Source organism: Manis pentadactyla, chromosome 16 (genome assembly GCF_030020395.1).
Source record: "Manis pentadactyla isolate mManPen7 chromosome 16, mManPen7.hap1, whole genome shotgun sequence".
Taxonomy (NCBI): domain Eukaryota; kingdom Metazoa; phylum Chordata; class Mammalia; order Pholidota; family Manidae; genus Manis; species Manis pentadactyla.
Window position 1 is genome coordinate 34,624,913 of NC_080034.1, and position 18,487 is coordinate 34,643,399.

The window sequence follows — 18,487 nt, forward strand, 5'->3', positions numbered from 1 at the left end:
AAAAGAACAACGATTTGAAAATAGTAACAAAAGGTTCTTTTTAAATTACCTTTTATTGTATTTTAGACAAGGCTCTTTTCATCCCACATTATAAGTCTCCTGGAAAACAGAATGATTCTTTTTCCTCCATCTAGATTAATTTGGCCTCCAGAAAGTGGTGTAAATTGTGTGTTTTGCTGAGGTGCTTCTGTAACTTGACTTAGAGATGTGAATAGAGTTGTTCAGGTCATTTGGAGGACTCTGTCAGTCTTTGAGGCTGAGTAGCCAGATTCTCCAGGAACCTGAAGTTCACTGTCAGGAAGTGTCACCTCGGTCTCACCCAGGGAATGGCTGGGCTTCCCCACAGCCTTGGGTTGGTCCCGAGGGCCAACACTGAGAGAGGGCCTAGGAGGCAGATTTTCCCTCAGGCATTCTGTGTGGTTTGATTAGAGTCTCAACTCCAAGAGCCCAATATTCAGAAGTTGAGACTCATCTTTACGTCTGTGTTTCATCTAAATTCCAGTCTTTCCCTTGAGATTCTCAGATCTTCTCATCTCATACACCTGAGTCAGGGTGGTTTCTGGGAGCTGAGACATATGGGAATTTGCTGTCATCTCCAACCTTTTTCTCTCTGCCTCCAAAAGATGTGGCAGGAAGTTTCTGCCAGAGCAGAACTGTAGGCACACATTTGTCACAGACATTTTTTGTACAATGTACAGGGCTCCATTTAATGTTTGAATACCTCACTACTGGTGCTACTTTAAGTAAAAACTCAAATTTTATAGTTGCTGATGCATTTTAAATAATACTATTCAAATTTTAAGACTCATCCATGATCCCAGCATCATTCTGACTTAAAATTGTTAATTTCAACAAGAGGCATCCTACTTAAAAAAAAAAAAGCTTCCTTACCAAAAAGTATTACACAAATCCCCACTTCTTTTCTGTGGCTTTTAAAAACCTTTTGTACACCCTTTATTCTGTGCTCAACATGAATGAGAAATATTCCCTCAAGCTATGGTGACATCTCTGATCTTGAGTCACAAAATTGTTGTGGCTGACAGAACCTTTCAGCTAGTAGCAGAGAGCATAAATAACTCTGTTAATTTCAACACCCATTAGGACATAAGGAAAAATAAATCATGTTAAGCTCTTACAATAACTCATAGAAAAAGAAGCTCTTTACATTATCACTTTTTAATTTTTTTGAGAAAGAGTTTCCAAAACTCAACAAAACCAGTTTCAATTACTCTTTGTATATTAGGTAGCCCCACACCCCTACTGTATTTAACTAGTCCTGATATAGGGGACAGATGTAGAGTCTCTTTCTCTAAAAGATTATATCCAAAGAAAAGAAAAAAAAATCACCTCAATGAGATACTGCCTGTTAGTGCAAACACAGAGTTGGGTGTTTGGTGTATCTTTTTATTTATGTCTAGAAATGCCTTTGTCCTCAGTTTTAAGACTTCACCTACAGACTGAATTTCTCTGATACACTGTAGTAGTTGCTGTTGTTGAACATCTGATGCTTGAATCTTTAAGGTCTTTTTGAATTGATTCTGTCAGCTAAAACCTCCAGCATTTAGCCTATACATATGAGAGTAAACCTCTTAAACAATTCTGGAACGTGCTTTCCTTCAAAGGCCCCCGTGTGAAGAGAGAGAATTCACGCATCCTGGTGAACTGGCACCTTTGAGATCCACTGGTGCTGCCCTACCCCACCTTTGCCCCTGGGGTGACCACTTGATTTCTCACCTTCATCTGTCTGCATTTCCTCTGAGTTGTTTAGCACTATAGCTTCATAAAGATTGCATATCTGAGTCATAAAGTTTTCATAAGAGGGGCAGATTTGGGACCACACTGGAAGTTTAGAAGTGTTATTATCTCTTCCTTTCACTGGCTAAGTGGAGCCCAGCCTAATTGTCAGAGCCTTACAATCAACATTTGGCATGATTTTGACAACATTGGTGATGTCATGATTAGAGCTAGAACAGGAATGATGAGAGTACTAAGATTAATATTAATTAAAACAGACAAAAATGAAAAACAAAAAAGAAAGGAAAGAGGCACTGAGAAATGGGGTTCCAGCATTGAGAAGGCATGGTCTTCTCTTGCAGGCACCGAGAGGTGGTCAAGTCTGAATCCTTTGGAATTCTGTTAGGAAGCAGCCCTCTCACAGAGCTGGGAACTGGGGGCAAATTTAGGGAAGGAAAAGTTTAAAAGGTACATGTCATACATAATTGATGTTTTCCTTTGGCAATGTGATGTAATATATGATTGAAAAATGATTTTTTTAAACCTTAGTTAATACTAGGGGTAATGTAACTTTGTGCCAGTGTTGTGGAATACAGTTTTGTAGCTTTTTGATAGTTTCCAAGAATGATAGGCCTATGGTCTAATTAGCTATTGTTCTTTTACAGCTGTTCAGACATAACAGCTGTGAGTATTTTTTGCTTTAGAATAACTTGACAGCAGGTTGGACTGTAATTGGGTTGGAAACTTGCCTGGTCAGCAACAAGTTCCTATGTAGGCCTGGGGACAGGCCCCTAGGGGGAATACACCCTTTAAAAAGAAGTGTAGGTCCGTAGGCATATATTTAGGTGTGACCCTAAGCCAATAGCTTTAGTTGTATTTTTGAAGGAAATACTTTGTATCTCTGTGGAAAATCTTGGCAATAGAGAAGAATCTACTCTGAGACTATTACGCACTTGTTTGCTGTGTGAACCATTGTGCTCTTAGAAGCAGTTAGTAATAAAAACAGCCAGGGAAACACTGAATGAAGTCCACTACAAGCACAGTTTTTGGAGATGACTGTCCTCGGTAAGTGCTAAGTGCTATTTCATTGTTAAAAACCTGCTTCAAGGATTTCCCCCCACCTCTCAAAGGTGATCTCTGGAGACAGTCAAATAACAGGTCAGTCTTATCTTTAAATGTAGCTGGGGCAGGTGGCTCTCAGTTCATGTTCTGGTGAAGTAATACTACCTTTTAAAAAATTTATTACTCCTAAATTAAATTTACTGGCAAGCTGTTGGCCACCCCTGGTTCTGTGTAAGAAGAGAGAACAGTAAAATTGTTTTCAGATCACTTTTTCTGCAGTTCTTAGTCTGAGTCATACCAATATTCATATACTCAGAAAATGCGTGTACTTTGTTAACACGCAATGTTTGCATTCAGCAGCAGCAAATTAAATTTGTCTGAGTAGAATTGCTGTGTGCATGGAGGGGGAAAGTAATTTGTGCCCAGGCAGTTCCCCTTTGCCTTTTGCTCATAGTACAGGCTCTTGTAATAGGTTTGTAGCTAAAGGATGGCAAAGGAAAACCAGAGAGAGACAGATGCAAGATGCTGGATTTTGGCAGTATGGTTTGTAAACAAAGTGACACAAATTGGGACAGAAATTCCAAGGGGACAGGGAGGAAACTGGAAGACTGGAAATACAGCACAAAGCTGAGTCCCTTCCAGATGGTGTTTTTAATAAATTTATCAGATGCATATGAAAGAGGGTAATGAGCATTCAAATGGGGTGTGTCCTGGCCCCTACGTGGAAGGAAAACAGTATGGCACCTTCTGTGCCTTGCAGTCAGGATCACTATTTCTCCCACTAAAAAAGGCCACAAAATTTATTCAGCCCAATGAGTAATTATTAGAAAGTCCAACTAGGTAGATTGAGGTTTATGTTACTGCAAGAATTAATAACAGAATTACTTCCTGCCGAAATGGAGGAAGTAGCCTGTATGTGTCAATAAATCCAGTGGTGACTTTTAGGACAACCCTCTCTGAGAAATCTCCCAGAGTATGACTATAGCAGATAGCTCTCCCCTTAGTACAAAAGAACTCTTGTATTCTTTAAAAGCCACACTGTTACATGCATTCCTCCTCTTCCTTCATTTATCCCCAGAATGATTGCTCCATTAGAAAATATTTTAGTCCACCATAAGTGACCAAACTTCCTGCATGTGGATTAAATGGTAAGGGGTGGAGAAATTGAGAGAACTGAGGGTGTATGTAGAGCTTATATGGCATCTCTTCTGCAGTGGGCATATTTATTTTCTTTTTAATGTTAATTAGGTCAAGACCTAGAGATTGATCATATTATTTTTCTAAGTAAACTTTCACTGAGAAAGCAAATTTTTTCTGCTTTATTCAGTAACTTTTGTATTTTCTAGCTTTTGGTAAGGAACTGTTAAGCAAAAATCATTTGGTACTTATATTTCTCTACCTGGTTTATTTCACTGAACATAATACCCTCTAGCTCCATCCATGTTGTGGCAAATGGGAGGATTTGTTTTATTTTTTGGTTGAATAAAATTCCATTGTATATATGTACCACTTCTTCTTTATCCATCCATCTACTGATGGACACTTAGATTGCTTCCATATCTTGGCTATTGTAAATAGTGCTGCAATAAATGTAGGGGTGCCTATGTCTTTTTGAATCAGGGATCTTGTTTTCTTTGGGTAAATTTCTATGAGTGAAATTACTGGGTCAAATGGTATTTCTGTTTTTAGTTTTCTGAAGAGCCTCCATATTGCTTCCCACAATGGTTGAACTAATTTACATTCCCACCAAAAGCGTAGAAGGGTCCCCCTTTCTCCTCATCGCCAGCATTTGTTGTTCCTTGTCTGTTGGACGTTGGCCATCCTAAGTGGTGTGAGATGATATCTCATTGTGGTTTTAATTTGCATTTCCCTGTTGATTAGTGATGTGGAGCATCTTTTCATGTGCCTGTTGGCCATTTGAATTTCTTCTTTGGAGAAATGTCTGTTCAGATCCCGTGCCCATTTTTTAATCAGGTTATTTCTCTTTTGGGTGTTGAGGCGTGTGAGCTCTTTATATATTTTGGATATTAACCCTTTATCAGATAAGTCATTTACAAATGTATTCTTCCATATTGTAGGATGCTTTTTCATTCTGTTGATGGTGTCCTTTGCTGTACAGAAGCTTTTTAGTTTGATGTAGTCCCACTTGTTCATTTTTCATTTTCTTTCCCTTGCCCGTGGAGATGTGTTCAGGAAAAAATTGCTCATGTTTATATTCAAGAGATTTTTGCCTGTATTTTCTTCTATGATTTTTATGGTTTCATGATTTACATTCAGGTATTTGATCCATTTCAAGTTCACTTTTGTGTATGGTGTTAAACAGTAATCCAGTTTCATTCTCTTACCTGTAGCTGTCCAGTTTTACCAACACCATTTGTTGAAAAGGCTGTTATTTCCCCACTGTATGTCCATGGCTCCTTTATCATATATTAATTGGCCATATATGTGTGGGTTTCTATCTGATCTCTCTATTCTGATCCATTGATCTGTGGGTCTGTTCTTGTGCCAGTACCAAATTGGTTTGATTACTATGGCTTTGCAGTAGAGCTTGAAGTTAGGGAGCATAATCCCCCAAGCTTTGTTCTTCCTTCTCAGGATTGCTTTGGCTATTCAGGGTCTTTTGTGGTTCCATACGAATTTTAAAACTATTTGTTCTAGTTTGTTGAAGAATGCTGTTGGTGTTTTGATAGGGATTGCATTGCATCTGTGGATTGGTTTAGGCAGGATGACCATTTTGACATTATTAATTCTTCCTATTCATGAACATGGGATGTATTCCCATTTATTAGTGTCTTCTTTAATTTCTCTCATGAGTGTCTTGTATTTTTCAGGATATAGGTCTTTCACCTAGTTGGTTAGGTTTATTCTTAGGTGTTTTATTCTTTTTGATGCAATTGTAAGTGGAGTTGTTTTCCTGATTTCTCTTTTTCTGCTAGTTCATCATTAGTATATAGGAATGCAACAGATTTCTGTGTATTAATTTTGTGCTCTGCAACTTTGCTGAATTCAATTATTAGTTCTAGTAGTTTTGGAGTGAATTCTTTAGGGTTTTTTTATGTACAATATCATGTCATCTGCAAACAGTGACAGTTTAACGTCTTCTTTACCAATCTGGATACCTTTTATTTCTTTGTGTTGTCTGATTGCCATGGCTAGGACCTCCAGTACTATGTTGAATAAAAGTAGGGAGAGTGGGCATCCTTGTCTTGTTCCCAATGTAGAGGAAAAGCTTTCAGCTTTTCACTGTTAAGTATGATGTTGGCTGTGAGTTTGTCATATATGGCCTTTATTATGTTGAGATACTTGCCCTCTGTACCCATTTTGTTGAGAGTTTTTATCATGAATGGATGTTGAATTTTGTCAAATGCTTTTTCAGCATCTACGGAGATGATCATATGGTTTTTGTCCTTCTTTTTCTTCATATGGTGGATGATGTTGATGGGTTTTCTAATATTGTACCATCCTTGCATCCCTGGGATGAATCCCACTTGATCATGATGGATGATCTTTTTGATGTATTTTTGAATTCGGTTTGCTAATATTTTGTTGAGGATTTTTGCATCTGTGTTCATCAGGGATATTGGTCTGTAATTTTCTTATTTTGTGGTGTCTTTGCCTGGTTTTGGCATTAGAGTGATTCTCGCCTCATAGAATGAGTTTCAAAGTATACCCTTCTCTTTTACTTTTTGGAAAATTTTTAGGAGGCTGGGTATTAGGTCTTCTCTAAATGTTTGGTAAAATTCAGTAGTGAAGTCATCTGTTCCAGGGGTTTTGTTCTTAGGTAGTTTTTTTGATTAGCAATTCAATTTCATTGCTGGTAATTGTTCTGTTCAGATTTTCTGTTTCTTCCTGAGTCAGCCTTGGAAGGTTGTATTTTTCTAGAAAGTAGTCCATTTCTTCTAGGTTATCCAGTTTGTTAGCATATAATTTTTCATAGTATTCTCTAATAATTCTTTGTATTTCTATGGTGTCCATAGTGATTTTTCCTTTCTCATTTCTGATTCTGTTTATTTATGTACATTCTGTTTTTTTCTTGATAAGTCTGGCTAGGGGTTATCTATTTTGTGTATTTTCTCAAATAACCAGCTCCTGGTTTCATTGATTCTTTCTATTGTTTTATTCTCCTTGATATTATTTCTACTCTGATCTTTATTATGTCCCTCCTATTACTGACTGGGCCTTATTTGTTCTGCTTTTCCTAGTTTCATTTATTGTGAGTTTAGACAGTTCATTTGGGATTGTTCTTCTTTCTTGAGGTAAGCCTGTACTGCAGTATACTTTCCTCTTAGAACTGCCTTCACTGTATTGCATAGGTTTTGGGGTGTTGAGTTGTTTTCATTTGCCTCTATATACTGCTTGATCTCTGTTTTAATTGGTCAGTGATCCACTGATTATTTAGGAGCATGTAGTTAAGCCTCCATATGTTTGTGGACTTTTTTGTGTTCTTTGCATAATTTATTTCTAGTTCCTTACCTTTCTGGTGTGAGAAGCTGGTTGGCACAATTTCAATCTTTTTGAATTTACTGAGGTTCTTTTTATGGCTTAGTATGCAATCTATTCTGGAAAATATTCCATATACATTTGAGAAGAATGTGTATCCTGCTGCTGTTGAGTGGAGTGTTCTGTAGATGACTGTTAGGTCCATCTGTTCTAATGCATTGTTCAGTGCCTCTGTCTCCTTACTTATTTTCTGTCTGGTTGATGTGTCTTTTGGTGTGTGTGGTATGTTGAATTCTCCTAAAATGAATGCTTTGCATTCTGTTTCCCTCTTTAGTTTTGTTAGTATTTGTTTCACATATTTAGGTGCTCCTATGTTGGGTGCATAGATATTTATAAGGATATCCTCTCGTTGGACTGACCCTTTATTATTATGTAATGTCCTTCTTTGTTTCTTGTTTCTTTCTTTGTTTTGAAATCAGTTTTGTCTGATACAAGTACTGCTACTCCTGATTTTTTTCTCCATATTATTTTCATGAAATATCTTTTTCTATCCCTTCACTTTTAGTCTGTATCTAACTTTTGGTTTGAAGTGAGTTTCTTGTTTTTTTATCTATTCTGTAACTCTGTGTCTTTTGATTGGTGCATTCAGTCCATTTACATTTAGGGTGATTATCAATAGATATGTACTTTTTGCCATTGTAGGCTTTAGATTTGTGGTTACCAAAGGTTGAAGGGCAGCTTTCCTACTAACCAGCAGTCTAACTTAACTGCCTCCCTTATTATGCTATTTCAAACACAATCTAAAGATTCTTTTTTTTTCTCCCTTCTTCTTCTTCCTCCTCCACTCTTTATATGTTAGGTGCCTCATTCTATATTCTTGGTGTATTCCTTGACTGACTTTGTGGGTAGTTGATTTAATTTTGCATTTTCTTAGTAATTAATTGGCCTACTTCCTTTACTGTGGTTTTATTTTCTCTGGTGACAGCTATTTAGCCTTAGGAGCACTTCTGTTGAGAGCAGGCCCTTTAAGTTACACTGTATAAATGGTTTGGTGGTGATGAGTTCCCTCAACTTTTGCTTATCTGGATACTTTTTAATCCCTGCTTCAAATTTAAATGATAATCTTGCCAGGTAGAGTGTCTTGGTTCGAGGCCCTTCTACTTCATTGCATTAAATATATCATGCCACTCCCTTCTAGCCTGTAAGGGTTCTGCTAAGAAATCTGATGATAGCCTGATTGGCTTTCCCTTATATATAATCTTTTTTCTCTGGCTGCTTTTAATACTCTGTCCTTGATTTTTGCCATTTTAATTATTGTATATCTTGGTGTTGTCTTCCTAAGGTCCTGTGTGTTGGGAGATCTCTGAACTTCCATGACTTGAGAGACTGTTTTCTTCACCAGATTGAAGAAGTTTTCAGCAATTATTTCCTCAGAGTTACTTTCTATCACTCTTTCTCTCTCTTCTTCTTCTTCTGGTGGTACCCCTATAATGCAAATATTGTTCCATTTCATTGATCACATAGTTCTCTTATTATTCTTTCATTCCTGGGGTCCTTTTTTCTCTCTGTGCTTCAGCTTCTTTGTTTTCCTCTTGTCTAATTTCTATTTCATTTACCGTCTCCTCTTCCTCTTCTAATCTGCTTTTAAATTACTCCGTTGTATGTTTCATTTCAGTTATTGTATTTTTCAAAGTGTCTGTTTCTTGAATTCCTCCCTGAGGTGTTGAATATTTTTCTGTAGCTCTGTGTGTATGTTTATGATTTTTATTTTGAAATCTTTATCTAGAAGATTGGTGATTTCAGTTTTATTTAGCCCTCTTTTTGACATTTGAATTCTTGTTTGTACAAAATTTTTTTGCCGTTTCATTCTTGTGATTCCTATGGAATAATAATTTAGTGTAGGTGGCGCCCTCTAGTGCCCAGATCTTGTACTCTCTGGAGCTGCAGAGTACCTGGAGCAATGGTGGAGGTCACAGGAGAGCAACACCAGCATCTTCTGGGAAGAAAGAGCTTTTTGTTGCTTCCCAACTACAGTGCCTGTCTCCATTACTAGGTCCAGTGGGCTGTGCACTGGAAGAAGCCTCTGCGTTTTGCCCCTGTAGCTGCCATATGTGGGGCCACCCTCAGGCTGGCCTGGTCTGATGGTAGGGACAGGAGGTGTGAGGACTGGTGCCATCTCGGAAGAAGGAGCAGCAGGCTGAGTATTGCAGTGAGGGGACTTGGAGCTGCGTTGCCAGGCAGGCAGATGGAGTGTTTGAAGCTCCTGAAAGTTCCCAACTTGCTGGGCTAAGTGTGCCAGGACAATGTTGTCCACTTGCCCTTTCTTCTGTGCAGCAAGCTCTGTGTAATCTTTGCCCCTTTAGCACCCCTCTTGCTGTTAGGAACTCTTTCAAAGTGCCTGCTTTTTGTCCTGAGCAACTGGTTGTGTATACCACTTGTAATTTTTTTCTCACTACAGTTAATTTTAAGTCACTCCACAAGTGGCTGAAAAGTCAGTATATCCAAGTATTCCTCCTGTTTTTGCTCTCCAAAGCCACTAATCTCCAGAGCACCATGTAAAGTGGGTCTGAGCAGATATCCAAGGCTGGGTGTTTAGCAGTCGTGGTCTTCTACTCCCTCCCTCTTCTGTTTCTCTTCCTCCCACCTGTGAATTGGGTTTGCGGGAGGGCTTGGATCCTGCCAGATTGCAGCTTTGTTACTTTACCCTTTTCTGTGAGGTCTTCTCTTTTCCCCAGATGTAGGCAGTCTGTTCTGTAGTCTTTGGGTTGCTCTTTCAGGATTAGTTGTATTTGCTGTATTTTCATGTTATATGTGGTTTTGGGAGGAGGTTTCTACATTACTTCTCACACTGCCATCTTTTTCCCCTCCTCCCAACTTCTCCACAAAGTAATTTTAAGAAATTACCTAGAATTCCTTAAAAAGAAGTTAAGAAAAAAATGAAGGTTAAGAAACATGGAGGATGGAATGAAAAGTTTCAACAAAGGGCTTATAGGGATTCTGTAAGAAGAAAAGACAGAAAACAAAGGAGATTCAGTACTCAAAGAAATAATGGCCAAAATTTCCTGGACTTGATAAAAGCCACAAAATGCTCATATTCCATCCTGAGGAGGATAAATTTAAACTCCATCTATATATAACCTAGTAAAATTGCAAAACACCAAAACCAAACAGAAACCTTAAAAATAACTGTAGTGAGAAAACAATTATAATAATTAGAGTGACAGCAGATTTTAGCAGACCTAACAGTGGAAGCCAGAGGACTATGGAATAATATATTCAAAATGGTGAGGCAAAACAGCATTTAACTTGGCATTCTATTTTTCAAGAGTAGTAGCAAAATACACTTTCAAACGAAGACTTTGCTGGATAGTAATAGATGTGTCTTAGAAAGAAGGAAGTTGTATCAAAAAGAAAGGAGAATATAAAAAGAACAGTAAGGATGAATAAATTAGTGAATGTGGATAAATAAGTGTATGAAATAATAAGAATAATAATTGATTAGAGAATATGAAACTAGGTGGAACTAAAATGTTAGATGATAACATTGTTATCTTTTTGTATTTGTATTAAAAGTATTAAGCAAGTGATTTGTATTAAAAGTATTAAGGTCTTTCATATTGTTGTAGAGAAAGAAATATGTGACTTTAATTTTAGATATTGTTAAGTTTGATATGCATATCTAAAATTCAGTAAAAGAATGGAAATATATAACTTAGAAAGCAAGTCAAAGAGATAAAGATAAGAAAGCAAGAGATAGCTGGTGGGGAAAGTAAAGGAGACTATCAATCCATTAGAAAATAGGAACAGAGTGGACAGACAAGTGGGGAAGCAGCAAAGAAAAAACTTGTAAATACAAAGTAAAAGTGAATCCAAATATATTAGTAATAACAATTAATGTAAGTCATGTATATCTGTGCATTATAAGACAAAGGACACTGAATTTTTTTAAAAAATCTATGTATTACTTAATAAAAGACTGAAAAATAGAAAGTAGAGTGATACTAAGGAAACAGTAGCCAAAATAAAGATGCAATAGTTATTTGACATCAGACAATGTAGACTTTAAGGTAAAGGCATTATTAAGGATAAAGAACAGCACTACATAATGATGGAAGGTTCAGTCCACCAGGAGGATGTAATTCTAAAATGATATACATGAAATGATGTGGTCTTGAAATATATAAAGCAAAAATCGACAGAATTATAAGGAGAATTGAGAAATCGACAGCTATAGTGGGAGATTTTAACAAACCTCTTCCAGTAATTAGTAAGCATACAAGTGCTTTAAACAACATAATTAATGAGTTTGATTATAAGATATGTATAGAACCATACACCTCCCAAATTAGGTAACTCAAAATCTTTCAGGCATACGTAAAATATTAATAAGAATTAACCAGGCCACAAAGCAAATCTCAACAAATTCTGCAAAGTCAGTATCGTACAGGTAACCCTTCTTTTATCCACATTACATTGTAATTAAAAATCAGTAACAAAAAGATAACTTGAAAAGTTATATTTGGAAAGTTAAAAACATACTTTTGAGTAATTTATGAGTAAAGAAAAAAGTCATAATGGAAAATAGAAAATATTTAGAAGCAATCAACTTTTAAAACACTGGGTGTCAGTTAAACCCAACTTGAGAGACAGTCTACACAACATCTGAGCGGTGACCTTCAAAACACTGTGTATTAAAACTTAAGGGTGGAGGTAAAGCAGAACTTAAAGGTAAAATGTCAGCTTTAAATGCATTCTTTGGAAAAGAATGATTAACATGCTAAATATTCTCTTCCAATAATTAGGAAAAACAAAACAAAACAGAGTAATTCCAAAGGAGTTGAAGGTAGAAATAATGAAAGAAGGACAGAACTTAGTGAAGTAGGAAATAAAGGAAAGAATCAACAAAAACAAAAGTTGGCTCTTTGAATACACTAATCAAGCAGACAAACTTATATAGGACTGAACAAAAAAGAAAGAAAAGGTACAAATTGAAATATTTGAAATGAAAAAGAACACATGCTGTGAAAAATTTTATGCCAGTATATTTGAAAACTTAAAGTAAAAAACTTTCTTGAAAGGACCAAGAATATCTAAAGTAATTTTGAAGAAAAAGGAAGAGGAGGAGGAGAGGGAGGGGAGGTGCTTACTTCATCAGTTTCTTAAGTTTAATTTAAAATTATAGTAATTAAAACAGCATGGTGAAAGTACAAGACTAGTCAAATCGGGGAAACAGTGAGGATCTTAAAAAGAGATACAAATATATGTGAAAGCTTTATGGGTGACTAAAATAACAAATCAGTGGGTGGAAGGGTAGATGTTCATTAAACAGTGCTGGGGATATTGGCTAACATTACAAATAACAGATCAAAGTAGGTACCTGTTTCACAGCATACCAAAAATAAATCCTAACTAAAAACCAAAGGTGGAAAACAAAATTTGAGAGCTTTGAGAGAAAATATAGAAAAATATCTTTATGAATTCAGGGTAGGAAAGAATTTATAAATAGGAAAAGTACAAATCATAAATGAAAAGATTAAATATTTAAGCTCAATACATTAACCAACCAAGGATTGGCATCCTGCAAATCAGTTAGAAAGACAACAGGAAAATATATATTTAAAAAAAAAGATAGGCAGTTTAAGAAGAAAGGTGGAGAAAGATTCCAGAGGAAAAAGATGAGAAAAAAAAAAGGTCAACTTCATCTAACAACAGACTGAAGAACTAAAATCACATTGATACCGAGTATCATAATTCTTCCAAGTGGTAAAGATACCTCAAGACAAATGCTGGGCATAGAAGCTACAGGGCATAAATATGCAAAGAAATAAAAAGCTAACCATTTCAAACAATAAGGCTTCTCTCTCACTTACCAACTTTACATTTCCCTGTATGGCCCTGGAAGATGACTGGTTAGCCAGAGACGGGTAAGATTCCTCAAGGGAGGAACAACCTAAGACAGGCACAGTCGCAGGGGGGTCATCAGGTGAGAAATTGGGGATCAACAGAGGTGAGGCTTAGAACCTCACCCCCCCTGTTCTGAGAGAAATCTTCTGCATACGTGGATGTTTTATTGCCCTTGTCTAGCTTGGATTAACACATAGTCTACAGGCACACACCTGATCGTCTACAGTTGCTCTCTTACAACACTAAACTATGTTTTCTACCTTTATCTTGTATCTACCTACCACTTCAGCATTTTATTAAAAATAATAATAATAAAGAGAGAAATGTGGTATCCACATATAAATCAAGTATAAAAACCAAATGAGTATTCATATTTGAACTGTTTATAGTTCATAATGCATGAGCAAAACCGAAAGTTTCTGTGATGACTGCCCTTGTACTGTTCACTATGTAACTTATTCATTATGTAAGAATTTGTTCTCCATGTAAGAACTTGTTTGTTATGCCTCAGAAGATTGGAGACTGACGAAAATTAGGCTTGGGGTGGATTAATGATTGTGCATTGAGCATTGACTCCCCTATACAGAATTTTATTGTCGTTAACAACCATTTGATCAATAAATATGAGAGATGCCCTCACAAAAAAAAAAAAAAAAAAAAAAAAAGGACAGACTTCCAATGGTAAAATAAATAAGTAACCGGGATGTAATGTATAGCATAAGGAATATAGTCAAGATATTGTAACAGCTTGGTAGGGTGATAGCTGGAACCTAGAATTGTCATGTATATAAATGTTGAATCACTGTGTTGTACACCTGAAACTAATGTAATGTAATACTGTGCGTCAACTACCCTTCAATAAAAAATAATTATCTAAAAAAAAAAAAAAATCACATTGAGACATTAGTGAGGATGTAGAGCAATGAGTTGAGAGTATCAACTTTTACAGCAGCTTTGGTGAATAATTTGGCAATATCCAGGCAAGTTGAAGGTAACTCATAGCCATGAGTATAATTCCACTTCCATATAAATAAATCAAAATCTTACTCCTTAAAGAAATTTTTACCCATGTACACAAGAAGACACCTTTGTTTGTAATCACAAAGAAAGCAGTGGTACCAGTCTCAGTGTCTCTTAGCAGGTGAGTAGATATGTAAATTTTGGTATATTTATACTTTGAAATATTTTATATTCCTTACACAAATGAACTACATTTATCTGTCTATTGGCTGTTCCTCATCCTGGCTTAATGTTTGTGGTAAATGTTAATATTGTTCACCACACATCCCTTTTCTCCTCCTGGGCTCACAGCAGGATGCGCTTTCCCACCCTCTGTGAAGTTAGGTGGGGCCCTGTGACCTGCCTTAGCCAGATGTGAGCAAAGTGATGTGTGTTATTTTGGGGAAGAGTTTTAAGAGCCAGCACCCAGCTCACTCTCCTCCCACAGCTGCTGTGACTGAGGAGACACATGCCAGTACAGAGCCTCTGTCACTTGGATCCCAGAGTGATGCAGTGAGGGAGCCACTCTGCTGACCGTGCTGAACACTTAGGGTGAATGAGAAATAAATGTATGCTGTGTGAAGCTGCTGGGGGAGTGGGGGCTGTCTGTTACTACTGCCTAAGCGACCTACAGTATTATTTTATTCTCAGTTCAATTTACTGTGCATCTTGTGCTACTTCCTTTGAAGTTCTCTCTTCCAAATCACAGAGTAGTTCCCGTTTTCCGTGAGATAGAGATACTGTGACTAAGCCCCTAAATACAGTCCTTCATTTCTGTCCCTGTTCAGAGTTATGGGGAGTTTCTCTCTAAGCCCCTTCTCTGCCGAGAAACTGTCTTTACTGTTATTTTACCACTGTTTTTGCTTGTTTCTTTGGTATCCAGCTTCATAATCATGGGGTTCATCACCAGAAAAATCCATCCTCTCTCCCTTCCTCTTTCCCTTGCTCCCTTCTTTATCTGTGGATGGCTGTCTTTATCTGCAGAGAACAAAGCAGTTAGTAAAGGTCTATGAAATGAAGGCTCAAGCCCAGGCATGCCCAACTTTGGAAAATAAATACACTGTGTAGAAGATACACTGTGTAGAATATTTAGTTCACATCATTCTAAAATTAGAAATGTTTCAGCATGGTGGTGGAACTGCTCAGTCTCTGTCTCTTCAGAGTCTTATACTGAAAAGTAAAGTATATGTCTAATGAGAAAATGTCTTTTTTTGCAACCTATTTAAAATTATATCAAGTAAGCTACAAATCTTTAGTGTAAGTAGCTAAGGGTAATTACTGATGTGTGTTGAATAACATAAATGTCTGGAGAAAATCTCAGTGCTAGTAAATGCACAGAAAAGGTCCCAGAGGACTTAAAAGGCACTCACCTTTTATCATTCCCCTCTTGGTGTTTAGAGGATCTACATCATTTCTGGGCAGTGGTCATTTTGTGGAAGCCCTTGACTTTCATAAATGAACCAGTTGATATGGATTTGCGGTATAGAGAGAGACTCATAATCAAAACAGAGCTGTTGTTTTAAAATACAGCACTTCATGAACAAAGAGAAGAACATATGTATTGAACTGCACAGAAGAGAAAACAAATAGAAAAGGGAAACAAATCATGTCTGAGGACAACTCTGTATTCTGAAATGGGATTGTTACCAAGTCCTGGATCACTTTCATGAAACATTTCCCTGTTTCATGAATTCTAAAATACTGAATCTATATATATATCATGCTTCTTTAAACAAATTAATTATATTTATTAAATGTATTAAATGTATTCCCTAAAAGAATTCATCTCCCCCCTTCCCAAATTATCCTGAATTTTGTATAATAATTCCCTGGATTTCCTCTTTGGTTTTTACATTTATGTATGTTTTCTTAAAGTATATTTTTAATTTTGCCTTTTAAAAAACTTTGTGTAAACAAATCATTCTGTTTTTTTCTATGCCTTGCCTTTTTTAGGTTTTTTTACTCATTTATTTGCACATACTATAGTTCATTAATTTCAATTACCTGTAGTTTCCCATTATAGTAATATTTTGCAATTTATTTATCTAGTCCATATTTTATAGGGTATCTTGTTTCTTTATAGTAAAATACTTTAGTGTTAATTGCTACATGTGGTTTGGTTTGTTCCAATGTTAGGTTCAACTTTTTTGTTTTCTAAAGCTATTTGGTATGGAAAATGTGTTCATGCCTCGAGATAATCAAGAGGTGTTCTAATTTTTCTTTTATTGTTGATTTGAATTGTAATTAATTTCGTTCATAGCATACTATCAGGATATATTTGGCTTCTCTTTTCTTGATGCTGAATCTTGTGTCGGATTCACAGTTCCCATGGAGAATGTTGCAACAATTGCTGATTGTGCCAGTGTGATTGAAGGAGTCAGTCGGAGCCGAAATGCCTTGCTGAATGGGGACACCAAGAATTATGACTGGGATTCTGGCTATACCTGTCATCAGCTGGGAAGTGGTGCGATTGTGGTTCAACTGGCACAGCCATACATGATTGGGTCAATACGGTAAGAAGATCCTTTTCATTCATTACTTTCAAAATTGAAGACATGCACAACTTATATATTGATACAGTGATGATCCCAGTAACTTCAGCAAAGATACTTTTCTGTTCTTTGCTCTAAATATCAAAGACCGGGATGGAAAGAGTGCTGACAAAGAGATACAGGGTGCTTGTTTGGATTTTCTGGTAGACAGATGCTCCAAAATTAGACTTGTGGAGGGACTAAATTACAGGCCTCTCCCTGGTATGGTTCACCTCCTTCTCAAGTTTCAGTTTGTACTGGTTAAGGACTTATAGGATGATGATAAGACAGGTTATAGAGAATCATAACTAATTTTTAACTTTAATAAATGAACCAAACAGATCTGAATATGAGTCCTGGATCTAGAAGATCTTCTTAATGATCTTTGGGTCTAGGTTTGTAGTTGTTTTTCTTTCGCTTTGTTTTAAGGAAGTAACTTTAACCCAATATTGCTTAATTTATAGGATCATGTTACTTTAAAGTGTGAGACTGATGACTTTCCCTAGAGGATGTACTTTTGGTTCAAAAGCCATCTGGGTCTTGAATAGGCTGCCCTTTCTTTTTCTTTTATTAAAGTGTCATCTATATACAATCTTATGAAGGTTTCACATGAACAACATTGTGGTTTCAACATTCATCCATATTATGAAGTCCTCCCCCTCCCCTCCCCATTGCAGTCACTGTCCATCAGTATAGTAAAATGGTATAGAGTCACTACTTGTCTTCTCTGTGCTATCCTGCCTTCCCCATGACCCACCCTCCTACATTATGTGTGTTAATCATAATGCCCTTTAATCCCCTTCTCCCTGCCTCCCTCCCTCACCACTCACCCTCTCCAACACCTTCCCTTTGGTAACCACTAGTCCTTTCTTGGAGTCTCTGGGTCTACTGCTGTTTTGTTTCTTCAGTTTTGCTTTGTTGTTATATTCCACAAATGAGTGAAATTGTTTGGTACTTGTCTTTCTCTGCCTATCTTATTTCACTGAACATAATACCCTCTAGCTCCATCCATGTTGTCACAAATGGGAGGATTTGTTTTATTCTTATAATATTCCATTGTATATATGTACTACTTCTTTATCCATTCATCTACTGATAAACACTTAGGTTGCTTCCATATCTTGGCTATTGTAAATAGTGCTGCAATAAACATAGGGATGCCTGTGTCTTTTTGAATCAGGGATCTTGTTTTCTTTGGGTAAATTCCTAGGAGTGAAATTCCTGGGTCAAATGGTATTTCTGTTTTTAGTTTTTTGAGGAACCTCCATATTGCTTTCCACAATGGTTGAACTAATTTACATTCCCACCAGCAGTGTAGAAGGGTCCCCCTTTCTCCTCATCGTTGCCAGTATTTGTTGTTCCTTGTCTGTTGGATGTTGGCCATCCTAACTGGTGTGAGGTGATATCTCATTGTGGTTTTAATTTGCATTTCCCTGTCGATTAGCGATGTGGAGCATCTTTTCATGTGCCTGTTGGCCATCTGAATTTCTTTGGAGAAATGTCTGTTCAGATCCTGTGCCCATTTTTTAATTGGGTATTTGTTTTTTGGATGTTGAGGCATGTGAGCTCTTATGTATTTTGGATGTTAACCCTTTATCAGATAACTCATTTACAGATGTATTCTCCCATATTGTAGGATGCTTTTTTGTTCTGCTGACAGTGTCCTTTGCTGTACAGAAGCTTTTTATTTGATATAGTCCCACTCATTCATTTTTCATTTTCTTTCCCTTGCCCATGGAGATGTGTTCAGGAAAAAATTGCTCATGTTTATATTCAAGAGATTTTTGCCTGCATTTTCTTCTATAATTTTTATGGTT

General features: G+C 36.7%; 1 protein-coding gene across 6 annotated transcripts in view; it reads left to right on the forward strand.

The window, feature by feature from the left end:
- BTBD9 (BTB domain containing 9) overlaps positions 1–18,487 on the forward strand; it is a 515,751-nt gene that overhangs the window by 388,242 nt on the left and 109,022 nt on the right. For all 6 annotated transcript variants that reach the window (XM_036907137.2, XM_036907140.2, XM_036907136.2 and 3 more), the window contains one exon: positions 16,463–16,652. In XM_036907137.2, coding sequence (XP_036763032.1) covers positions 16,463–16,652 — 190 coding nt within the window. The remainder of the gene's footprint in view (positions 1–16,462; positions 16,653–18,487) is intronic.